At 38.0% G+C, this 27,262-nt stretch overlaps 1 protein-coding gene across 1 annotated transcript; it reads left to right on the forward strand.

The window, feature by feature from the left end:
- The first annotated feature begins 8,965 nt into the window (after window positions 1-8,965).
- Window positions 8,966-9,982, forward strand: LOC122736146 (fructose-1,6-bisphosphatase 1-like). Its single transcript, XM_043978198.1, has one exon. The coding sequence runs from the start codon at window positions 8,966-8,968 to the stop codon at window positions 9,980-9,982; it is 1,017 nt and encodes a 338-aa protein (XP_043834133.1).
- Window positions 9,983-27,262: the final 17,280 nt, after the last annotated feature.

Consider the following 27,262-nt stretch of genomic DNA (forward strand, 5'->3'; position numbering starts at 1 on the left):
TCGATTTGGTAGAACAAAAGTGCAGCTTTAAGAGTTCTGCTCAATCAAGGTATAGCCTGCATCTATAAGACCTGGAACTTCAACCCAGGTCTTCCTGACTCCAGCTCTATAAAATGTACCACCTGGTTGCTTCCAAATATTTCTGCTCCCAGTGCCTGCCAAATAGGATCTCCATTCTTATGTGCTAATATTGCACATAGCAAATTCAATACAGAAATGTATTTGTTAAGAGAAAATAAATTCTGGATTTAACTAGAACATTGGCTGTTAAATCAAATGCAGTCATGCAAAGAAAGAGTTGTTGTTTCCTTAATCATTGGTTTAACTCTTCCTAAGCCACAGTTGCAAAGTTGTCTAAGCTGAAAGAATTAGGATAAATCTAATTTTTATTTTATTGTGGCAAGATTGCAGTGGTAGGAAGAGGAAATGGGAAGAGGTAGATAGGAAGAAGAGATCCAACCTCCCTTCACATCAGTATGCAAGACAGTTAACAGAATTTTGCTCATTTGACAGTAGCAGAGGCAGAATTCCAAAGTGATTTCTAGCAATAATGTGATCAAAGATCCTTGAGTAAACATCTTTCATCCCTACCACCAATGTTTACCTTGTGAGTAGAGAACCTATAGGATTTTACAGGCACCCTACAGTGCTCCCCTTAAAAAATGATCAGCAACCTGCTGGTTAGTGCCTGAAAAATTCCCCTTAGAACTTTCTTCTTTTTCTTAAGACTTTGATCACTACTGAAATACTATGCCATGGGAAAGATTGATACTTTAAGCAGTTTTTATTAATTTACACTTTAGTGTGCTTAAGTGTCAGGGACATTCCTGTGAGCAGGCTTTGATAAGGGCATACCAGTAACTAAATCAGGTAGACAAGGCTTGCTTTATCCACATGGCATCAACATCCAGGGGACATGTTTCTTCCCTGGGGAGTGGGAATGGGTCTCACTTTCTCCCTGTGGAAGCACAGAGGTTGCTGTCCCTTAACCTTGCTCCTTCATTTAGCTCAGGGCTATTACCTCAGTCCTGTCACTGAGATATCCTCTCCCTGTTAGGTCCATGATCTCTGGGACATGGGCCACTTCCTTCCTATTACAACTCCACCCAGGGTCATATTCTGCACCACCATGGCTTCTCCTCCACCCTTGCCCTTTCCCCAACTGCTATCCCCACACCAAGGTTAAAATATTTCTAGTTATGGCTCAGGATAATGGGAAAGGATTAGAAAGTAAGGTCAGATCCTCAGAAGAGGATGGGATCAAGGTGATATGGAGAGAAGAAAGAACATCGAAAAGGAAGGCTGGCAACATCAGAGACAAATTTCAAAAACATCACAATATCACGGATATCATATTTCAGTCAATCAAAAAAAGAAAATTGCCCAGATATATTAGAACAACAGATCAAAGTGAAAGTATAAAGAATTCGTAAGTTATCTCTGGAAAAAAATCCAAAACAAAAGCTTCCCATAACATCATAGACAAAATAAAAAGCTTCCAGGTCAAATAAAAGAATAATAATGCAAGCATCCAGAAAGAAAGAATTCACGTACCACAGGCTGGATGAACAAAAACTTAGCAGCTACCACTATAAAGAAGTGGAAAGCATGGAACACAATATTCTAAAAGGCAAAAACATATAGGCTTACAACCAGGAATAATTTACCAATCAAAATTGAGTAATTCTACAACAGGGAAAAAAGGGATTTTTAATGATACAGAGGATATCTAAGCATTCTTGATGAAGAAGAGATCAGAGCTAAGCAGACATTTTAAAATACAAGCATGGAAGATATGGGAAATATTAAAAGGTAATGACAAATGAGCAATCAGAAGTAACTTTATAACCTTATAGAGAGAAAAGTGATAGGATTATCATCTTAGAATGACAATGTCATTAGGGGTCATAGTGAGAATCAAATATGATACAGGGTGTGGGAGTAATTTTGTTACGTTTTGATTACCTTAAATAAAAGTAAGGGGGAGGGGCAGCTAGATGGTGCAGTGGATAGAGCACTGGCCCTGGATTCAGGAGTACCTGAGTTCAAATCTGGCCTCAGACACTTAACACTTACTAGCTGTGTGACCCTGGGCAAGTCACTTAACCCCAATTGCCTCACCAAAAAAAAAAAAGTAAGGGGGAAAAAAAAACTAAGAAAGAAGAGGAGGAAAAGTAAGAGAACTTTTTATCTCATAATCAATGTACACAGGTAGAAGTCTTTATAAACAAGGAAGGGGTGGAGGAAAGGATATCATTTGAACCCCACTTTCATCTGAATTGGTTAAAGGAAGATAGGACACAAAAATGCAAATAGGTTGATAGAGTTGCTAGAATACATTCAATTCAACAGGAAAATAGGAGGGAGCAGGGAGATGAGAGGGGGGAATAAGAAAGAGGGGTAGATCCAGGAATGTATCATTCATAAGCAAAACAAACTCCAGAATAGGGATTGAGATGAATGGCTTTAAAGAAAAGATAGGAGCAAAAGACCCCATAACTGAGTTCTGAGTAAAGTAAGAGAAGAGGGGTGGAGGAGCTGAAGCACAAACTCTAGGTGCTGAACACACTCCCAATAACTGAACCTCTTTGTAGATAAGGGTCAGGGACTAAAGAGATGAAAAAATATAAGAGAAGAGGACAGATGGAAATACATGATGATCATAACCATAGATGTGAACAGTGAACTCACTCATAAAATGGAAGAAGATAGTAGACTGGATTAAAAAACAAAATCAGTAAAATATTGTTTAACCTGGAAAAACTTACATCATGAACTGATGCTGAGTGAAATGAGCAGAACCAGAAGAACATTGTATACAATATCAACAACATTGTGTGATGATCAACTGTGATAGACTTAACTCTTCTCAGCAATACAGTGATCCAAGATAATTCCAAAGAATTCATGATGGAAAATGCTCATTCAGAAAAAGGAACTGTGGAATCTGTATGCAGATTGAACCATACTGTTTCTACTATTTTTGTGTTTGAGGTTTTTTTCTTTTGTTCTGATTCTTCTTTCACAACATGACTAATGCAGAAATATGTTTGATGGGATTGTACATATATAACCTATATCAGATTGCTTGCAGTCTTGTGGAGGGGGAAGGGAAGGGAGGGAGGGAGAAAAATTTGGAACTAGAAATCTTATAAAGACAAATGTTGAAAGCTATCTCTACATGTAACTAGAAAATAATAAAATACTTTTATGATAAAAAATAATATATTGTTTACAAGAAAACACTATGTATAAAGTTACACAGAATTATCATAAGGGCTTGGATCAAAATTTATTATGCTTCAGCTGTTTCTTTTTTAACAGAAGTGTAGCAATCATGACAAGGCAAAAGCAAAAATATACTTGATTAAAAGAGATGAACAGAGGAGCTACATTTTGCTAAAAGGTACCATAGACAATGAATTAATTTTAATGCTATATACATGTTATTAAAATTAATATATATTATATACGATATAAACATATACATAATATGTACACATGTGTGTATTTATAACATATGTATGTATATGCACACTGAATGGCATGACATATAAACAATTAAAGAAAAAGCTAAATAAATTAGAGGGAGAAATAGGCAATAAAACTCTTAATAGTGGGGAACTTGAATGTACAGCTTTCATTGGTAGATATATGTGATAAAAAAATAACAAATGAATTGTAATCATATTTTAGAAAAATTAGATGTGATAGATGAGTGGCAATCATAGAATGGAATTAGAAGGGAATATAGATTTTTTTACAGACTTTTACAAAAATTGATCATGGATTAGAGCATAAACCCTCACAAATAAATCCAGAAAAGCAGAAATATTAGATGCATCTTTTACTGACTACAATGCAATAAAATTTTCTCTACTAAAGGGTCAGTGCAGAGAGGATTAAAAATTAACTGGAGGGGGCAGCTAGGTGGTGCAGTGGATAAAGCACCGGCCCTGGATTCAGGAGTATCTCAGACACTTGACACTTACTAGCTGTGTGACCCTGGGCAAGTCACTTAACCCCCACTGTCCCACAAAATAAAACAAAACAAAACAAAACAAAAAAAATTAACTGGAGATTAAATATCTAAATCCTAAAACACTGGTGAATCAAAGAAAAATCATAGGAATGATAGATAATGCTATTAAAGATAATGCTAATGATTATACAGCATGTTAAGATTTGGGGGATGCATCCAAAGCCGTCTTTAGGGGAGATTTTTTATATTTCTGAACACTTTCATCAAAAAGAGAAAGAACAGATCAACAAATTGGGTGTGCAACTAATTAACCTAGATAACACACAAATTAAAAACTCATTAAAACACCAAAAGAGAAATTTTGAAAATCAAAAGATATTAATAAAATTAAAAAGTTAAATTAATGAATAAAACTAGGAGCTATTTTTAGAGGAGGATTAAGCCATTTGATAATTTAATTTTAAAAAAGAAAGAGGAGGGGGCAGCTAGGTAGCACAGTGGATAGAGCACTGGCCTTGGATTCAGGAGGACCTGAGCTCAAATCCAGCCTCAGACACTTGACACTTACTTAGCTGTGTGACCCTGGGCAAGTAATTTAACCCTCATTGCCCCGCAAAAAAACAAAAACAAAAAATAACTAAAAAAGAAAGAGGAAAACCAAATTACCTATGTCAAAAATGAAAAAAGAGAATTTGCAATAAAAGAAATGAATAAAGGATAGCATTAGAAACTCCTTTTCCCACTCATATGCTAGTAAAACAATTTAAACAAAATGGACGCATGTTTCTAAAAATATAAAACACCTAGGTTAAAAGAACAATAGAATCTTTTTAAAAAGCAGATTTCAGAAAAAGAAATTAAATAAGCAATAATTGAACTTCCAAAAGGGGAAAATAACCCATAACTAGCTGGATTTACAAGCTAATTCTATAAAACATTCAAAGAATAGTTCATTCTAATATTTAATGAATTGCTTGCTGAGATAAGGAATTCTGCCAAATTCATTTTATATATGTGTGTATATATGTATATGTATATATATATATATTCCTTTCATGTTACATAAATATGGTCATGATACTTAAATTATGGAGAGTCAAAATAGAGAAAGATAATTACCGATCAATATTCTTAATTAATATTAATGCAAACATTTAAAATAAAATATCAGCAAAAAGGCTACAACAACATACAACAAAGATTGATGTGTATGACCGTATTATCTTTATACCAGGAATGCAGTGCTAGTCCAATATTAGAAAAACTATAAACATAATTAACCATGGTTAATAGAACAAAAAGTATATGGTTATATTAATAGATTGAAAAGCTAAGTGGCAAAGTGGATAAAGCACTGGGCCTAGAGTTAGGAAGATGGGATTCAAATCCAGGCTCATCTACTTAATAGCTGTGAGACAATGGGCAAGTCAATAAGATTCTGCCTCAGTTTCCTCAACTGTTAAAATGGGAGTAATAATAACATTTGCCTCTCAGAGTTATTATCAAGATTAAATGGGATAATTATTTGTGAAGTGCTTATAGTACCTGACACATAGTAAGCACTAGGTAAATGCTAGCTATAATAATAATAATAATAATTACTATTACTATTATTAGCTACTATTATAGCTATAGAAAATGCTTTTGATAAACTACAACAGGAAAAGATAATTTAAAATGTTATCTGGAGGAACAAAAGGTCATGAATTTCAAGAGAAATAATGAAAAAAAATGGGAAAATGGCCCAGCAGTACCAGATCTCAGACTGTACTACAAAGCAACAATCATCAAAATGATTTGGTATTTGTTAAGAACTATGCAGTTTGGGGGCAACTAGGTGGCGCAGTGGATAGAGCACCGGCCCTGGAATCAGGAGTACCTGGGTTCAAATCCGGCCTCAGATACTTAACACTTACCAGCTGTGTGACCCTGGGCTTGACCCCAATTACCTCACTTAAAAAAAAAAAAAAAAGAACTATGCAGTTTGATCAGTGAAATAGATTAGGTACATAGCACTCAGAAGCAAAGGAACCCAGTAGCCTAATGTTTGATAAGCCCCCAGACTCCAGCTACTGGGGTAATAATTTACTATTTGAGAAAAACTGCTGAAGAAATTATAAAGTAATCAGACAGAGACTAGAAATATGGTAAAATCTCACATTGTATGGCAATATAAGGTCCAGTAATGGAATCTCTATTATACCTGAATAATTCCAAATTGCTTTCCAAAATGGTCTTACTGATTTCACAGTTCCACCAACAATATCCTAGTGTGCCCATCATCTCACAACTTCCCCACCACTGACTATTCCTATCTTTTATCATCTAATTTGCCAGGTGCATTGATTTGTTTTTCTCTGGTTATTAGTGAATTAGAGTATTGTTTCATAGTCATTAATAGTTTGCAATTCTTTTGAGAAATGTTCTCATCTTTTTACTACTCATCTATTGGGAATGGCTTTTGGATATACATACATGCATACATATGCTTATAGGTAAATCATGCAAACATATGCTTGCTATTTTGTTGATTTACATATCTAGCTATACATAGATATGTAAATTGTTTCTATATCTTGGATACCAGACCCTTATCAGAGATCACTTCCCTTCTTATTCTAGGTATATTAATTTAGTTTGTGCGGAAACTTAATTTTTCCTTATTTATTCTATTCAGTAGATCCACTTCTCTTTTTTAAAATCTATTCCAGATCATTTTGAAGTGTTACTTTATAATATAGTTTTGTTTTGGTTTGGTTTGGTTTTTTGCAGGCAATGGGGGTTAAGTGACTTGCCCAGGGTCACAGAGCTAGTAAGTGTCAAGTGTCTGAAGCCGGATTTGAACTCAGATACTCCTGAATCCAGGGCCGGTGCTTTAACCACTGCGCCATCTAGCTGCCCATAATATAATTTTAAATCTATAAATGCTATTTCCCCTTCATCCCTAACTCTTTTCATTATTTTCTGTGATAGCTTATATCTTTTTATCCAAATGAATTTTAAAAATTAATTTATTGAGTTCTATCAAGAATACTTTTGGTAACTTAATTAATATAGCATTAAAACTATAAAGCAACTCTGGTAATATTGTCATTTTATTATATTGGCACCACCCAGCCATGAACATTGAATATTACTATTCCTATTTAAGTTGCTATTGATTTTATTTCTTTAAGGAGCACTTTGCAAATAAATCTAAATATTTTGTACATTTTGTTATTCTGATTCCCAGGTATTGTGTATGTATGTATATATGTGTGTGTGTGTGTGTATATATATATATATATATATATATATATATATATATATGTTATTTGGAAAAGTTTTCCCTTTATATTATTGCCTCTTGAGTTTTCTTATCATTATAATGTAGATTTTTGAGAGATTGTTTAGTGGCCTGCAACTTTGCTGGAGCTATGAATTATCTTAATTAGTATGTTTGTTGATTCCCTAGGATTTTCTAAATAAATCATAAGCAAAAAGGATAGTTTTATTTCCCTTTTACCTATTTTTATATCTTTAACATCTTTCTCATTTTGTTATTGTTATTGCTAGCATTTCCAGAACTATAACAAATAATAATAGAGAGTGGCTACCCTCGTTTCACTCTTGTATTTATTGGGAAAGTTTTTAGTGTCATCCCTATTACATCTGATGCTGGCTTTTAGTTTTATATAGATATTTTTGTGATACTAAAAAAGTTCCTTCTATGCCTATACCTTGTAGGGATTTTTTAAAGCATAAATCAATATTTTACTTTGTTAAAGGCATCTATGCACCTGTGGAGATAAGCATGTGGTTGTGGGATGTTTTTCTTTTAAATATGAATAATTGCCTTAATTATTTTCCCAATGTTGAAGCAACCTTGAATCTGAAAGAAATCCAACTTAGCTATGATGATTTTTATATGAATCATCATATTATGTTTGAAAGGATTTTATTTAATTTTTTGAATTCATATTCATTGACATTCTTGTTCTGTGGTTCTCCTGTATTTTTTTTCTTTCTCTTGTCTAGGTGTTAGGACCATAGTTGTCATAAAAGGAATCTAAGAGTGTACTTTATTAATTTTTGAGAATTATTTGTGCATGATGGTTCTAATTGTTCTTTAAAAACAGGATAGAATTCTTCTGTGAATCTATCAAGGCCAGCAAACTCCCTCTGCCGAACCCCAGGCAGCTTCTTTGTAGGCAGTTCTATTTCCTTTCCTGAGATTGGATTATTTAAGATCTCTGTTTGATCTTCTGTCACTTTGGGTATTTTATATTTTTCGAGAGCTTCTTTATTTCCACTTTAATTCGTGCCATGATTTTGCCTAATTTTTTTTTTCTGTCCAGAGCTTAACAGTACCTAGCCCATAGTAAGTGTTTTATAATTGCTTGATCATTGCCTGACAGCCAATATATGTCCAAGGCAGAACCTGAACACAAGTCCTTCTGAATCCAAAGGTTGGTTTTTCTAACTGCTTCCGCAGCAAACCGCAAAAACAGAACAGATCCAAACCCAGTTTTAAAAACATAGTATCCTCCAACTAGTAGTGCCTTTGAATTAGCTCTTTAAAGAGGCCAGGGTAGGTACCAGAGACTAAACTGTTAGCCACATACAGGTAGTATTGGGCGGGCCTGCTTCCCTCCCTCCTTCCTCCCTCCCTCCCTCCCTCCCTTCCTTCCTTCCTTCCTTCCTTTCCTCCCTCCCTCCCTCCCTCCTTCCTTTCTGGTTCTTATTATTTCTCTCCAAGTGCCTCCCCCCACGCCGTCCCCCAGATTCCCATTTTTATGGAGGAATAGGTGATCATCGAAGGATCAATCAAGGCAGCATTCCAATGGTCCCGCGCCCTTGCGTTACTGGCTGTTTACCAACAGTCACCCTGCGAGCATAGGAAATTGACCACCTACAGACTGTACTGCTGTCTCCAAGCTCTACTCCCAATTCTCAGCTCTTTTAAGCACCTGGCCCCAGGTAAAGCACATGGGTTACCCGGCCATGGATTACCAAGGTCCCTTCCAAGAGGAAGGCTGCACACTGACCAGCTTTGCCTTGGAGAAAAACAAGAAAACCAAAGGCACCGGTGAGATGAGTCAACTGCTCACTAGCCTCTGCACTGCGGTCAAAGTCATCTCCTACGCTGTGCGTAAAGCAGGAATAGTCCAATTCTATGGAATTGCCGACCCCACAAATGTGACGGATGAACAAGTTAAGAAACTGGATGTCTTCTCCAACGAAGTGATTATTAACATGCTAAGGTCATCCTTTGCCACGTGTGTCCTTGTGTCAGAAGAAAACGTTCATGCTATAATAATAGAACCGGAAAAAAGAGGGAAACACGTTGTCTGCTTTGATCCTCTGGATGGCGCTTCCAACGTTGACTGCCTAGGGTCCATTGGCAGTATTTTTGGCATCTATAGAAGGATGTCAGCGGGTGAGCCTTCTCAGGATGATGCTCTGCAGCCTGGTCGGAATATGGTGGCCTCTGGTTATGCTCTCTATGGCAGTGCCACAGTGATGGTGATCGCTATGGACTGTGGGGTCAATTGCTTTATGCTGGATCCGGATATTGGGGAATTCATTTTAGTCCGTAAGGATATCCAGATCAGAAAGAGGGGCAATATCTACAGTATCAACGAAGGCTATACCAGGAACTTTGAGCCTGCTGTTTTAGAGTACCTCCAGGAGAAGAAATTCCCTCAGGACAACACCGCTCCCTACATCGCAAGGTATGTGGGTTCCATGGTTGCAGATGTGCATCGGACCTTGGTGTATGGAGGAATCTTTCTGTATCCTGCCAATGAAATGTCCCCCCAAGGAAAACTGAGGCTCCTCTATGAGTGCAACCCATTAGCCTTCATCATAGAAAGAGCTGGGGGACTGGCTACCACAGGAAAGGAACCAGTACTGGACATTGTTCCTACTGAAATCCATCAGAAAGTACCCCTGATTTTGGGATCTCCTGAGGATGTGAAGGAGTTCTTGAAGATTTATAAGAAGCATGCTGAAAAATGAAAAGCCTATTTTACCAGAAGGCTGTCACTACTGAAAACAACTGCCAAAAGACCAAGATCGCATTGTCCTGTGACTCTGATGGTTGGTTAAGCTTTCAAGGCTAAGTAGTAAAACCCTAGAAACTTCCCATTATCTTTACAAACACTATAGGGAGGCTTGAACAAACTATCCAAAATGCCATTTCTATAGTAATACAAAGAGCTAAGATATTTCTAGGAGGCAGTAGAGACAGTGGAAATAAACGTTATCCATTTCAAATAAAAGACTGCAGTTAGTGTTTTACTAGGGGATTTTGTAAAATGTAAAAGCAGGCGACTGTGCTGCTATGAGTTGGAAAAGCAGACAAGTTCAGACCAAGGAAAAGTTTCCTTCATGGTTCTGATCATCCAGGAAGCAATTCTTCCAGGGAGTTTCTGCATCCTAGGAAATAGGTAGATTGCTGGCTTGTGACAAAGGGAAAGATTGAGGCTGTCCTTGGTGGAGAGAGAATATGGACTGTTAGAGCACAGTAAGAGATGAATGTGAGGATAAGAACAGTGCTTGATGGGGAGAGGGCAGGAGAAGCTGAAAAATATAACTTCTTGGTCAGGGTCTCCTCTCTGTGAATGAGTGGTAGTATGAGATAATTGCTGCTGCTCCCCTTCCTATATCAAGTCATCTGAACTGTATCTACTGGAATTAGTCCCATTTTCATTAATAACTATAGAGATTAGGATAGGGAAAGTATGGGGGGATCATAATAACACCCCCTAATCTCTATAATGGTGAAATTATAAGTGCTAAGATATAGAACAGAGAGCTGTTTTGGGGGATAGGGTTCTCTTACAGCTTTCAAGTCACAATAGTGGCTTCTAACACAACAAGTTAGTCTTGTAAAAGAAATTAGTGTCTCAAAATTTCTTATTTGTCTTATATGTTTTGGGAATGGTTTATTTATTTTGGAGTAGGCCTAGAATTTTATCAGTATAGGGACCTAGAACTTCCTCTACCAATGTGGATTGGTACCTTATCTTTGATTTATAATCAAAGAAATTGGGGGGGGGGGAGACTGAGAAGTAAATGACTTGTCCAGGGTCACACAGCCAGTCTGTGTCAGAGACAGGTTTACCTGAGGCCAGTTCTCTATCCCCTAGGCAACTCGTGTATGTGTGTGTGTGTGTGTGTGTGTGTGTGTGCGTGCGGCGCGTGTGTGTGTGGGGGGGCAGGTAAGGAAAGTGGAAGGAGAGGAGGAGGAGAATAGAAGGGGAGGGGGAGGTAGAGGAGGGGGAGGAAGAGGAGGAGAAAGAAAGAAAGAAAGAAAGAAAGAAAGAAAGAAAGAAAGAAAGAAAGAAAGAAAGAAAGAAAGAAAGAAAGAAAGAAAGAAAGAAAGAAAGAAAGAAAGAAAAAGAAGTCATTTATCTGTGGCCATTTCTCATTCATAGATGTTTTTGCTGAATACTGGATTGCTGAAGTTTCTATTTTATGGTGGTGGTTGTTTTTTAAAAGTACAGCCAAATTGCAAGGTGCTGCAGTTGTTTGTTATATTATATGTTACATTAGTGCCAGTCATGTCTAGTAACAAGAGGCTGCTCCATATGCATGCTAATGCATACTGAAATTGTAATGTCAGCCTCAATTTCTCTTCAGTCCTGGTAACAGCAGTGAACATGATTTCTTCTTTTACTGTGTGGTCCATGGCCAGTTCCCTTAGAGCGATTCCCCCAGCTGCATTTCCCACAGCCATAATAAATGGCCTGATACCCAACATCTCTTACAGGGGAAGATCCTTGGCTACACTTTCATTGGACTCCAGGGCAAGCAGTAAATGTGTCTTATGTTTCATTGGGGTCTTCTGTGTCAAGAGGTTGGTGCCCAGCTGTGATAGGTGAAGCAACTCAGCTGCAGTCTCCTCTTAGGTCTCAGGGCAGACTTCATTAGAAGGAATAAAGTCCTTGTATCCTTCCCCACCCCCACCCCACCCACAAAATTTCTAACTGTAAATTCAAAAGCAAAAAGTCATCAATATTATAAAAGCGAACAATTTTGAGAATTCTATAAACTGGTGAATGAAATGACTAAGATCAGAACAATGTGTACAATAACAAAAAAAAGTATTAAACTTTGAAAGCTGTAAGAACTCTAATCACGGCAGCTAGGTGGCGCAGTGGATAGAGCGCTGGGCCTGGAATCAGGAGGACCTGAGTTCAAATCCGTCCTCAGACACTTGACACTTACTGGCTGTGTGACCCTGGGCAAGTCACTTAACCCTCATTGCCCTGGAAAAAAAAAAAAGAACTGCAATCAGTATGATAACCATTCATGACACTAGAGGATGATGATGATGATGTAACATGCTCTCCATGACAGAGATGTAGCAGACTTGGGGTGTAGAATGGGCATAGAGAAATAAATATACCACAATTGAGGGAATTTGCTTTGCTTAACTGCATATCTGCTAAAAGAAATCATCTCTTCCCCTCCATGAGTTTTGGGGTGGGGGTGAGTGGAAGGGGGGGAGAGAAAATAGACGTCTATCCATTTAAAAGAAATAGAGAACAGTAGAGGTGTGTTGAAGATTTGAAATGCTATATGCACTTTTCAGATGAGGTCCCTATGTTTTTAGTTTTACTTAGCTTTCACTTTGTTACAAGAGACCTCTCATGAAGTGGAAGTAATCTGTAAATGTTTGCAATGTAAAAACAAAACAAATCAATAAAACATTTTAAAAGACCTATATTTTATTTCCTTAGAAGACAGCCCAGACTAACCCCTGAAGACTAGAAAAGAAATGTTGAAAGAAAAGAGACACTACATAATGAGATTTTATTTAGTAGTAGCTCAAACACTGTGCTTAAGTTTCAAAAACTGAAAAGAACAGTTCTCTTATTTGTAAACTTTTCCTCCCTGGTACTTGGCTCCTTATCAAAGCCAATACTATTTATTGGTAAAGACTGATGAGATTTTTTTCTTTCTTTTTGGAACAACTAACAGAAGATGGAAAACGTTTTCTAGTTAAAGAATATTAAAAACATTGATTATAAATGAAAGCTTAAGGGAAATCAAGCCTGTAAGTTTGGTTTAGTCTTTAAAAAAAAAAAAAGCACATAAAACTCAATCTAGATCCTCCCAGAACATGTTTTATACTCTGAGCAATAGGTCCTTATAGTGCAATAGAATAGTAGATTTGACAGGAGGGGGATACAAATCTGGATTCTACTCTATTCCCTGTGTCTTAGAAAAGTCATTTCTCCAAGTTTTCACATATGACGTCTAAGGTTATTTTAGCTCGAAATCTTCTCCAAAGATCTACTAATTGGTTCTTAAATATTGACTAGTTTGTGGGGCAGCTATGTGGAACAGTAGATAAAGCACCGGCCCTGGATTCAGGAGGACCTGAGTTCAAATTTGACCTCAAACACTTGACACTTAATAATTGTTTGACCGTCAGCAAATCACTTAACCCTTATTGCCCTGCCAAAACAAAGCAAAAAAAAAATTGAATAGTTTGTGGAAAATTTGTAATTTTAGCAGAATTAAAATTGTCCTTTCATTTTAGCAAACAGTTGTTTTATTTGGAGACACAGATTCACAGTAATTTCCTTAAAGCTGCTTTATTGAAAACTTTCTGTCCTGTGAAAATTTCACTTTCTGGAATTTGGGAGTTGTATTTTCATAATCATAAACTACTTAGTGCTTAGAAAACACTCTGGGTTGAGAACTCAATGCCCACAAGCCTGGAGCAGGTCTAATCACATTCTTCTCCTGTGGCTCATTCAACACCTGCTCTCTTTAGAGAAATGTAACCCACACAAAAGGGGAAAATCTGTAAGGTCAGGCAAATCTGATTATATTTTTTTTCTAGCAAGCCTAAGTTCTGTTTACATCAAAAGAATAATTTTTCAGTTAAATAAATGTTACTTTCATGTATTAGGTCTCATTCTTTTTCTAATACAGCATTACTTCCATGATCAAATTTAAATCATCTTGTTTTCTAAGGCCAATGGTATGCTGATAAATGTTTAACTCCAGCTCTCAAGACCAAGGGGTTGGGGGAGGGAATGCATGACAAATTTTTAAGTTTAATCTTCATTATCAAAATTTCCTCCAATGCATTTTTTTTTCTTTTTATGGGGCAATGAGGGTTAAGTGACTTACCCAGGGTCACACAGCTGGTAAGTGTCAAGTGTCTGAGGTCAAATTTGAACTCAGGTCCTCTTAAATCCAGGGCCAGTGCTTTATCCACTGAGCCAACTAGCTGCCCACTTTCCATCGCATTCTTAAGTCTAGACAATCACTTAAGAGTGAAAAGGGGAAAGGAGAGAGGTAGAAGTTGTTTCATAATAGCAGTGTATAATTGTATGTTTTTTAAAAATTGCAGGCACTTGTTCCAGTAGCAAAATTCCTAAGAGAGACAAGCCACAGATATCAAGAGGATTGGGGAGGGTGGGGGGCTATCTGGCCTCTGTCTTCCTTCTAGCCGATTTTTTTTATTCTGATGAATACATTTATGAGTTTCATATTATTTCTCATAAACACTTGTGGATGACCCTGTCCTTATGTCATCTGATGTCCCTTTCCTGTATGAGTGTACCATGCAACAGTGTGTTAGATCCAGCCTGAACAGCCTTGAAAAAAAATTGTTAAATTTTCTGTGTGAGCATTTACCCCTCAGAAATCAGCAAATGTTGCAAATCAGGGTTTGAGTTGTTGTTTTGGTGACTGTCCATACTTAATAAAGAGAGAAAAAAATGATAATAATGCCGATTAAGCTTAAAGGGTCGTGCATATGCACACACAGAACACACAGAACACGATACACAGAACACAACACACTACTATATGCAGAGCACATACACACACACACACACACCTGAGAGGACTGGTAGTTTAACATTTACCACCACACCTCTGGCACAATGAGAGTCATACAAAAAAGAACTGGGAGCTCAACCCCTACCTCATTGCTAGGGAGTTTTGCTTTTTCACTGGAGTCATAAGCATGAACTATTTCACAGTTACACTTTTAAGTACAAAATTACTACAAATACAGATCATATTTTATAAATCTGTCTTATAGAATTGAACCAATGTTAGATAAAACATGGTCTACCAATCTCAATTTTAAAATAAAAACCTGATAAAGTATCTGTTATTTTTTAAAACCAGTTTCCTATCTTTTTGGTCACTTAAATACCATCATTATTATCATTCTTCCATAAATCTTTCTTCCAGATGCTTCATTGTAGAACAGAAGTGACTCTGGGTTCTTGACTCCAGTAGGGCACAAGCTTTGGCACCAAATATCACAGAAAAATCCCTTAATCTACCACTTCTCAAGTTATTGTCCAAGGGCGGTCTTTGATACCCTTTCATGAACTCCTTTTAATAGGAAAAATATAGTTATTTTTCCATATAAACATATAATTTATATTAATAGGTAGTGGTTTTATTACTGTTATTTTAAAACAAATTAATAATATTTTTAGAATTTATCAGTTTTAATTTCTAATTTAGCAAATTTTGAGAGATATGATCCACATAAACAAAAGTTATTTGGGGTCCTAAGCATGTAAAAAGTTCCTGAGGAAGCTAGATGGTATAGTGGAAAGGGTGTATAGCCTAGAGTCAAGAAGGCCCAAGGTCAAATCTGTCCTCAGACACTTACTAGCTATATGACCCTGCACTATTTTCTTAACCTCTGTCTTGGTCTATGTATCTGTAAAATGGGGATAATAATGGCAACTACTTCCTAAGGTAGTTGTGAGGATCAAATGAGATGATAACAGTGAAGCACTTAGCACAATGTCTGGCACATAGTAAATGCTATAGAAATTTTAGCTATCATTATTGTTGTTATTATTATCTAAATCAACTTCTCCTTATACAGATGAGGAAACTGACCAGAGAGGAGGAGTAGCTTATCCTAGGTCATGTAAAAAGTAAAGAACAGTCCTGGGATTTGAAATCAACCCCTCAAGCTCCAAATTCAATTTTTTTATTAACTAGATCATGGCTCCCTAGTCACCCCAAAAGGTTTTGAATACAGGTCCCTTACATACATCTGTAATCTAAAAATTATAAGGCAGAAAGGTGGCACAATAGCGCCCAGAATGCTGGGCCTGGAGTCAGGAAGATTCATCTTCCTGAGTTCAAATCTGACCTCAGACACTAGTGTGACCCTGGGCAAGTCATTTAACCCTCTTTGCCTCAGTATCCTTGTCTATAAAATGAGCTGGAAAAGGAAATGGCAAACCATTCCAGTATCTTTGCCAAGAAAATCCCAAATAGGGTCACAAAGACTCAGACACAATTGAAAAATATCTCAAAAAAACAAAAAGCCTAAGGACTGGGTTACTGTTTCAGACACATCACAACTTGAAGACCATCTACAAAGGAAGAAAGGAGTGCGATCTGCATCGCTAGAAGGGGCCCTGCTTTAGGCTCCAGATTTCATATTATGTAACAGCAGCCCCACCCCCACTAATTAGAGGATTGGCTCGATATTATACAAACCAAGTGGATATACTCCTTCATAAAAGGAAGGACAAGTACACGTCTATGTCATTGCCATCTATTGAGTCCTTTTTTTTTTTTTTAAACAGGATCATAAAAATTAGACCTGCAAAAGGCAGCAATGGTCATCTAGTCCAACTCCATTTTATTTTTATAAATTTGTAAATTAAATTTAATTTTCCCATTGAACAAAAATAGATGTTTCCTCCTTCTTATCCCCTACATTTAAAAAAAAAGGGGAAAAGAACTCATTGTATCAAATATTCATAATCAAAGCAAAAGAAATTCCCACATAGGCCATTTCAAAAAAATTATGTCTCATCTTGTACTCAGTCTAGTCTATCAGGTTTCTGTCAGGAGGGTGTTATCATACATCTTCATCAGTCATCTGGAATTGTGGTTGGTCATTGCATTGATTGGAATTCTTAAATCCTTTTTTTCTTTTTGTTTTTGTGGGACGATGGGGGTTAAGTGACTTGTCTAGGATCACAAAGCTAGTAAGTGCCAAGTGTCTGAGGCTGGATTTGAACTCAGGTACTCCTGAATCCAGAGCCGGTGCTTTATCCACTGTGCCACCTAGCTGCCCCTGGAATTCTTAAATCTTGATATAAATTATTATATAAATTCTGCTCACTTCACTCTGCATCACTGGTTATAAGTGTCCCCAGGTTTTACTGAAACTATCCCTTTCATTTCTTCTAGCACACTGCATTCCATTACATTCCTATACTATAATTTGTCCAGCCATTCTATAATTGATGGGCACTGCCTTTGTTTACAGTTCTTTGGCAGTACAAAAAGCCCTTGTTTTACAGATAGGGAAACTAAGATCTGCCCAAGAAAATTCAAGCTAAAACCCCCAATTGCTCCCAGAAGCATGTCACAATCCATGCAATAATTGGCTGACCCACATGGAGAGATCTTGGCCACAGTAGGTTGCAGGCTTTCCCTCCACCTCATACACACCACACACAGTCACACACAGACACACACAAACACAGACACACACACATCTCACAGAAATTTTGTAGGTTACAGAACTAACTCAGATATATCACAACTTGAAGACCATTGACAAAGGAAGAGAGGAGTGGGGATCTGCATCGCTAGAAGGGGCCCTGCTTTTGGTTCCAAATTTCATATTATGTAACAGCAGCCCCACCTTTCATCAATTTTAAGTGCACAATAGAGCTAAAGGAATAAATATCTTATGTTTGAAAGCTTCTTGTGAGTCAGTTACAAAAGCAATTGTATAATAGCCGATTTGAAAAATCACCTAGAGAATAATATAATTCAGTTGGTTTATTCAGGGCCTACTATATGCAGAGCACTTTTCTCTGGCTAGGGAAGATAGAAAAACAAAGCCTCTGGAACATATAATCTATTGGCAGGGACGGGGATATATACAATATATACTAATAACTAAAATAATGTTTAATAGCTAGTATTTGTAAAATGCTTTAAGGCTTCAAAGTTTTACAAATGTTAACTCCTTTAATCCTTATAACAATCCTATGAGATTGCTATTATTATTGTTTTATGCTATTATCTCCATTTTACCAAAGAAGAAATTGAGACTGAGAGGTTAAATGCCTTCCCTGGGTACACACAGTTAATTAGTATCTGAGTCAGGATTTAAACTCAGATCTTTTTTACTTGAGTCCTGTATTCTATTTACTCTGCCATCTTGTCAAATACTGGACTTAGAATCAAGAGAATGGATCTGAAACCTCATACATCCACACTGTATGGCTCAGGTCAAGTTGCCTAATTTCTCTGAGTCTCGATATCCATATCTGTAAAATGAGGAGTTTGAATTTCTTCAGAAGATTAGTCCATCTCAGGACTAACATCCCATAAGTCTAGGTTCCCTAGAGGAGTAAAAAGTGAAGCATCCATGTGTACAAGCCGAGGATGAGTGGAAGGGGTGAGAGATGGTGCTCAGGCGTGGCCCTTTCTAGCCCCTCACCTGTGTTAAAAGGGATGGAGATGGATGAGCCGACAGTGGCTGCCAGCCCCGACTACTGGATTCACAGAGAGGAGCCATAAAGTACTAGAGAAACTATGCCCACTTGAATGTGGCTTTAACCACTAGAGCGTAATTTGTATTCCCAAGTAAGCAGGGGATTTCTTTACATAAGACAGTGCTGTTGGCAATAAGCCACAACAGATGAGCCTTCTTTCATCTATCTCTACAAAACACTCTGCCCCTAACATTTGTTCACTAACCCAAGGCAGTCTGTGTCTGGATCCATCCCACTTTCTGGGAAGGATAGTCTATGTAACATCATGTCCAAAATTAGACCAAGATGAGATTGAAATGTGGCAGTGAGGGAAAACATAAAGACCTTTTTTGTCCCTTTTGTATGAATGAGTGTCCCATAGCTAGTTTTTTTAGATGAATAAACCCTATATTTACTTTAAGGTGAGTATGACTCTATCTCTATTCCTTGAAGTCTCAGACTGGATTAATAGAACAAGGTGTGGAATCCTAAGAAACAAAGGTTTTCATAGAGAGGTGTATCTAGGGTTGTGTTGGTAAGTGCTCTCAGGTAAAAAAAAAGTATACTTGACACATCTTTAAGCTTAATCTGCATTATTTTCTTCAGTCAATCAACAATACAATAAGCCAAATCCTGCAGCATCTGTTGATTTCAGAGGTATAAATGCTTGCCTTCAAAATTTAACAATCATCTCTCAAGGAACCAGTTCAAACTGTCTCCCAATACACTTCTGGGTGTATCTATATATGTAATTCACAAAAGCTATACCATACAGTTTGGAATATTCAGTGAGGGGGGAGGAAGATAACACGGATAAATAAAATCCTAAAATCTCTATTTTAGCTAAAAGTATCAGCCTCCTTCTATGTCAGGATGTGCATGAGTCTCTAGTTAGAGAAGAACAAAATGAAGCAGTCCGAGTTTTACCATCTTCCTCTGCTTCTTCTCAAGCACAGTGAAGTGTCTGAAAGGCAGATAGCTAATAACTGCCTTCTACAAAGGGATATTTACTGAAAAGATAGAGTAAGAACCAAAATACAGAAACATTCAATGTTCTATGTAGACTAGGCAATTGGTAGTATGGAACTAGAACTCAGGAGATAAATTAGGTAGGGCTAGATGCATTGATTGGAGGAGTCACCAGAACATTGATGATTATACATCCCATGATTGATGGGACTGATGTGGTCACTGAGAACAATTTAGAGAGAGAGAAGATTCATAATAGTTTTGTTTGTTTTTTGCAGGGCATTGGGGGTTAAGTGACTTGCCCAGGGTCACACTGCTAGTTTGTGTCAAGTGTCTGAGCCCAGATTTGAACTCCAGTACTCCTGAATCTAGGGCCAGTGATTTATCCACTGCACCACCTAGCTGCCCCTGATTCATAATAGTTTTGATTTCAGTTTTTAAGTAGGATAGGAATGAAAATCTAGCAAAGAAGACTGAGAAGGTGCAGTCATGTAGGTAGAAAGAGAACCGAGGAGAATGTCTTGAAAACCCAGAAAGAAGGCAGTGCAGAGGAGGGGAGGGTGGTCAGAACTGTCAGATGCTGCAGGAAGATCACGAAGGTTGAGGAGTGAGAAAAAGCCATTGGATTAGGCAGTTAAGAGGTGATTTTGGAGAAAGCCATTTCAGTTGAGTTGTACAAGATGGAAGAAGGCAAAAGGAAAGGTCATGGAAAATCCTTGATTTTTCTAAATCAGCCTAATGTTAAGAGTTAACTAGATACTTTCTGAAGTAGCAATTGCAATACAATAGGAGACTGGCCAGAGAGAGTCTCATTTAGGAGAAAGCTTTGTCTGATGCAATCTCCCACGTGGATGTTTGGTTAGCCCACTTCTGGAAGTTTTTGATGGCATGCAATAGAAGGGCTCTGATCCCAGATTTTATGTGTTTCCTGTCCTCCTACTGTGTGAGGAGAAAAGGCTTTTCACTGGACTGCTGAGTCAAAAATGAACATGTAATACAAAAGAATCCCATGGTGGAAACTGGACCTCCTTTTTCCCTGGCTGCATTTGCATGGGGAGGGTGAACTGCTGTGGTCCTCTGGGAATTACCATTACCATCTGCTTTGCTACTGTACCCCCCAAAATCATGGCATCTTTCCCTCTTCCTTGCACCCTAAACCATTCATTTGTTATACCTCCTCCTTAGAATGGGAGCTCCTTAAGAGTAGAAACTATCTTATTTTTCTTTTTGTGTTCCAGTGCTTCCTATAGTTCTTTCCACATAGTAAACACTTAATGGGGTAGTTTGGTGGATCATGGGATAGAGTGCCTGGCCTGGAGTCAAGAAGACCTGACTTCAAATCCAGCCTCAGACACTTTATAGCTGAGTGACCCTGGGCAAGTCACTTAATCCTGTTTGCTCCAGTTTCTTCATCTGTCAAATGAGCTGGACTAGTATATGGTAAACCACTCCAGTATCTTTGCCAAGAAAACCCCAATTGGGGTCATGAAGTGTAGAACATGACTGAAAAAAACTGAACTGAAATCACTTAATAAAGTGAGGCAGCTAGATGACCCACTGGAGAGAGGACTAGGCCTGAAGTCAGGAAGATATGAGTTCATATCAGGCCTCAGATACTTTCTAGCTACATCTGGGAAAAACCTCTGTCTGCTTTACTTTATTCACCTGTAAAATGGGATAGTAACCACACCTACCTCTTAGGGTTATTGTGAGGATCAAATGAGATCATATTTATAAAGTGACTAGCACAAAGCCTGGCACACAGTAGGCGATAGATAAATGTTTGTTTCCTTCGCTTTTTCCCTGAATACTGCATTCATTCAGTAAGGGGGTGATTCATGCACATTTAGAAATTAACTCAATAGCATAAAATTTGATAGTAACTACATTTGAGCTCCCTCTCTTTAGGACTCAAGGCGTAGAGGAGAAAAGTGTGCCCTCCTGATTTGGGGCTGGAAAGTGGGGATCAGATTTTTTGAACTTTGGTTCTTGCTATAAATTTTCAACCTATTACCTTTGACCTCAGTTTTCAAGTAGGATAGGAATGAAAATCTAGCAAAGATGACTGAGAAGGTGCAGTCATGTAGATAGAAGAACCAAGGAGAACAGCATCTATCATGAAAACCCAGCAAGAAGACAGTGCAGAGGAGGAGAGGGTGGTCAAAACTGTCAGATGCTGCAGAAAGATCAAGAATGTTGAGGAGTAAGAAAAAGCCATTGGATTAGGCAGTTAAGAGGTGATTTTGGAGAGAGCCATTTCAGTTGAGTTGTACAAGATGGAAGAAGACAAAAGGAAAGGTCATGGAAAATCCTTGATTTTTCTAAAAGGTAATTGATGCTAAATACTTAATATTGGTTTGCTAATCACTGGATCAATCAGTGATATAGAAGAGTATCTTTAACTTGTGCTTTATTTTAATGAAATTTTTTTTTTGGTGTGTGGGGCAATGAGGGTTAAGTGACTTGCCCAAGGTCACACAGCTAGTAAGTGTCAAGTGTCTGAGGCTTGATTTGAACTCAGGTCCTCCTAAATCCAAGGCCAGTGCTTTATCCACTGTGCCACCTAGCTGCCCCATTTTTAGTTTTTAAATTTTATTTTTTTACTCGTGCTTTATTTTGAGGTGGTTGTTTATCCTTTATTCTTTTCTTAAAAAATCCTTCGTTTTTGAAGGGGACTTTGACATACAACTCAGGTCCTCCCAACTTCAGGACTGGTGTTCTATCCACTGTGCCACCCAGCTACCCCTCTTTGTTGATAATGATATTTATTTATATCCAGGAGAACACAGTGAAATGAGGACTTGAGACAATAGCAGAAGGACACAACCTGACCCTTTACAATGACTCCTAGAACATTCAGAGGCAATTATTGATTCCCTCTGAGGACCTGACTTGCCAGTGAGAGTATGAACCCCTAGAGCTTATAAAGGTAGTAACTAAAATACTGAGTCCCACGTGTGTGCGGCCCCCAACCAAAGCAGCTGTTGTCTAAAGGACCTGTTGGTGTTTGGCAGCCTAATGTTGAACCTCTTAGGCCCATATCCATTAACTAACCTGTTTTCAGAAATGATTTTATCTGCTTATCCTGATCTCTAAAGCTAATTCACCCCAGGGAATGAAAGCCCTAAGCAGGAAATCAGAGAGAAAAAAAGAGAAAGAAGTCAATGTTCCTTCAGGAGGAACAGGGTGTAGCTCCCATGATGACAAAATGCCTCCAAGTCAGAAGATGTGTCTTCTTGTGGCAGTCTTGCCACTGAATAGAAGCTTAAGCTCAGACGGCCACATAACTGTTCTGTAAAATGTCAAATAAAAATATCTGCTCTTCCCCTACTAATCTCTTAGAATTTCTGTGAAGATAAAATGAAGTGAAGCACTTTTCTTCTTGGACTTGTGATTTCATTAGTACAGGGAACTCCTGGTAAGAATCTTGCACATGAGCAGCTCAGCCCCTTCTCTGCAACTTCAGGGGCTCACCGCTATTATTCAGCTGTTTTTAGTCACATCTGACTCTTTGCATCCCCATTTGGGGTTTTCTTGGCCAATGTAATGGAGTGGTTTGCCATTTACTTTTCCATTTCATTTTACAGATGAGGAAACTGAGGCAAACAGGGTTAGGTTACTTGCCCAGGGTCACACAGTTTGATAAATGTCTGAGGCCAGATTTGAGCTCAGGTCTTCCTGACTCCAAACCCAGCACCTATCCACTGGACCACTTAGCTGCACTGTAACTTCTGGCCACAAATTAGAGTTTGAAAGGACATTAGAGGATTTCTGGTCCAATCTCCTCATTTTACTTATCAAAGAACTGAGATTTAAGAGAGATCAAGTGATTTTTTCAAGGTCACAGATATTCAGTGGCAAAGCTGGAATTTGAACTCAAGTACCCCTTTATTCCCAATCCAGAACTCCTAGAGCATTGCCTAGAACAATGAGGTTAATTGACTTGCCCAAATTCACCCATTTAGGATATGTCAGAAGCAGTGCTTTAATCCACATTGTGTTGACTCTGAAGCCAGTTTTCTATCCAATATGTCAAACTTCCTGTCAAAAAGCACTTTACAAATACAATATTATTTTCTGTAGAAATTAAAGTCTTAGAGAGTTGTCCCATATCGTTAAGAGGCCCAGAGACTTGCCCAGAATCACAAAATAAGTATGTGTCAGAGACAGGATTTGAACCTGTGCCTTCCTGATTCTGAGGCCAGCTCACTTTCTACTAAACCAAACCATTTCTAATGTTATGAATATTAGAAATAGTAAGCCAGGCCAATTTACATGGATGGTAGAACCAGTTTGAGAATTTCAGTCGAATAAAAAAGAAAAGATTTCTAAGAAACAAATAAAATGACTAGCCCCTTAAAGAAAAAGCATTCTGCTGAACCCTGCTTACTTCCTCCTCAGCTTCCTCCATTATCCCCCTGAAAAAAAATTAAGAGAAAGTCTAAGGCACTATCTCATGAATGTAAGCAGGGAAGATTCAACTGTAAAGAAAAATAGGTGCAAAGTTCAGAGGCCAAATGGAAAATTTTTGTTTTCAATTTGTTTTGTATGTCCCTGAGGCGAGTCCTACCCTCCAGGGACTCTACTCTGATTTTTCTTATTTTAGGTAGATTTTTCTTCTGCTACAGTGGACAGTAGGGATGACATAAATGCAAACAATTCCACACATGGGAACCATAAGGAGGGACCCTCCCTCTTCCCCTCCCAGGCCAGCGCTCTTGGGAAGAAGGGTTTGTTTCTTCAGTAGATTTTCTGGGGCAAAAAGGTATTTGCATGGGCATCCAGGTAGGCTGATGTAACCACAGAGCTATGGCCTCTGGGCATCCTGAGATCTGGAGAAAGGCTTCAAGGAATGAGATTTCCTTCACATCTGAGATTGAACTACTCTCTCCTTTTTTTTTTCTTTGTGAAGTTACAAAAGAAATTTTCATTTGCAGAACATCTGTTATTTAGCAACATGCAAATTGCCAATAAATAATTCCAGATTTTTTTTGCAAGCAAAGCTATAAACAAACCCGGCCACATGCAGAAATGGAAGTCATTTTTCCTTTGAAAACTCATTAGGTTCTGCACGATTGGAAGAGATTTGGAAGAAAAACCCTTGCTTAGCAGATGCCTCAGAGTGTGTGTATATGTGTGTTTGTACACAAATAATAAAATAAAGTCAAAGGGTAGATAATTCCTCAGAAACCTTCACCATAATACATTTGGATTGTCTTCTGCTACAATTTTGCTCCTCTAGCCACATTATAGTTATTGAATAAATATAAAATCTCTTAAAATCCATTTATTTTAATAGCTTTGTTTGTTCCTTTTGCCAGTTTTTTTTTCAGACTTGCTTGCTGTCCTAGTAAACAATGTAGGACTACAAATAAGAATTGCATTCAGCTAATGGGTTGTGTGTGTGTGTGTGTGTTTGTATGTTTTAAGTTTTGAGAATGTTTTGGGAAATCAAATTTCCTTAATGGTTTGCTAAGCCTGTCCACAGGAACCTTTTCACGGAGATTCATTGTGTCACCGCTGAAATGATTCCACTATGAGGTTGATAGGAGGTGGCAGAGGTGAAGAAGGAAAACCCATATTCATAACAGGCCTGGGCCACCAATGGTTGGTGTACCCCTGGGTTGGAATATTCCTGAGCAGCACTTGGAGTTCAGAACGAAATTCTGAAGTGGATGACATTCACAGAGCCTGGCACATAGTAGGCACTTAATAAATGCTTGTTGGTTGGTTCTCTTTAGTGCCTTCAGTCTATCCGTCTTCTACCCTTCCTTTCTCTCAGGTCTCCAGTTCCTTCATGCTTTTTCCTTATACTCATCAAAACTAGCTGTTATATCCTTCATTCCAACTGATAAGATCTTATAAGATTATAGATTTAGAGCTAGGCAGGGACTTCATTGATCATCTTGTACAATTCTTCATTTTACAGATGAGGAAACTGAGTCCTAGAAGAAAGGAAATGACTTGCCCAAGGTCATATAGCTAATAAGGAGCAGAGCTGAGATTTGAACCCATGTCTTATTCTAAATCCAGCCCATTTCTACCATACTATGCTATTTCTCAGTCTAAAATGCTACTCTTTCCAGGGGTTTAATCTGTAAAATGGGAATGATATTAGCACTTCCCTGACAGGGTTGTTATGAGGATCAAATAACATTGTGTGTGAAGTACTATAGTGTATAATTGTCATTGCTATCTATATTCCCTTACATGGGACCATAGGGTTATATTCTTTTAGGTTTGGGGGTTGTAATTCCCTTTGGGTATCAAATGAGATAATATATAGTCAGTTAATAAACATTTATTAAGTGTCTACTAGGTGCCAGGCTCTGTGCCAAGCACTGGGAATATAACAAAAGCTAAAAATCCTTCCTCTAATAAGGGAGACAGCATGCGAACAGCTCTGTATCAACAATCTACAGACAGGATAAATTGGAAATAAGTGAGCTTGTAGTGCACCAAGACCTCCAGATTTTTTTCAGAACTGTTGTCTGGTCATGACTCCCTCATCTTATACTTATTAATTTGATTGTACCCAACAACATGACTTTACATTTATCCTTATTAAATTTCACCTTATTGGATTATACTCAACGCTCTACCTTGTCAGGATCTTTTTAGATCCTAATTGTCATCTGAAAAGTTAGCTCTGCTTCTCAGGTTTGTGTCAAGCATACCATCTGTGCCTTTATTCAAGGTATTAGTTCATTAAGTGCTTTGAAAACCCTAATAATTAGCTATTTATTATCATCATCATCAGTGGTCACAGTAGCAGCATTAGAAAGGACTTAAATGTTTTGGGGTAAGGTTTTTTGGTAACAAATAACAAGCATTTATTAAACACCTACTATGTGCCAAGGAGTGTATGTGGTGTTCAGGAGGACTAGCACCTCTGGTGTGAGGGCTTGCCATCCCTTTGCAGGGCTGTTGTTTATCCACCTTTTGTGGATCCACCTGATTCATTTAATTCTCAAAGGTGGCTCCAAGAAGCTCTAGCATGTACTGCATCCACATCCTGGTAAAACCATCCAGGCAGACAGGCTAAACCAGGCTAAGGGTTACCAACAGGCCTCAAGCCTGTTGGTGAGTTAGGGAAATGTCTATATCCCAAGCATGTGAAGACTTTCCCCAACAGAAGGGGCAGTTGAGAACAGTTTGTTCCACTGACCATGAACACGGCTGAAACAGGCAATGTGGAGCACTTAGGGCTTGGTCAGACATCAAAGACACCAAGGTCATTCTCTTTATCCTGGGCCATTGCCAGTCATCTGACTTTTGTTTTGCCCCAGAACTTTTATGACTTAGGAAGAGTAAGGCAGACGACATTGTACAACTCAGCCTTACTTAAATCCAATTTGCATGCAAGTCAAGACATCACCTGTAATGTCATTGGTCCTCTTTGAGAATGAAGAACAATAATACTATGTGCTAGGCACTGTTAGACATTAGGGATACAAAAAGAAAGTATAAAACAGTCCCTACTTGCAAGGAGTTTACCTTCTAATGGGAAAGACAACAAGGACATATAGAATCCCATATAGAATAAATATTAAAAGAATAGCCAAGCACTGACCTTGGATGCAGGAGGACCTGAGTTCAAATCCAGCCTCAGACACTTGACATTTGGGGCAGCTAGGTGGCACAGTGGATAGAGCACTGGCCCTGGAGTCAGGAGGACCTGAGTTCAAATCCGGCCTCAGACACTTAATACTTACTAGCTGTGTGACCCTGGGCAAATCACTTAACCCCAATTGTCTCTCACACACAAAAATAGCCACATATAGGTGATTGAGGTACCTGCCTATATGATTCTTTT

This window comes from Dromiciops gliroides, chromosome 1, assembly GCF_019393635.1.
Source record: "Dromiciops gliroides isolate mDroGli1 chromosome 1, mDroGli1.pri, whole genome shotgun sequence".
Classification (NCBI taxonomy): Eukaryota; Metazoa; Chordata; class Mammalia; order Microbiotheria; family Microbiotheriidae; genus Dromiciops; species Dromiciops gliroides.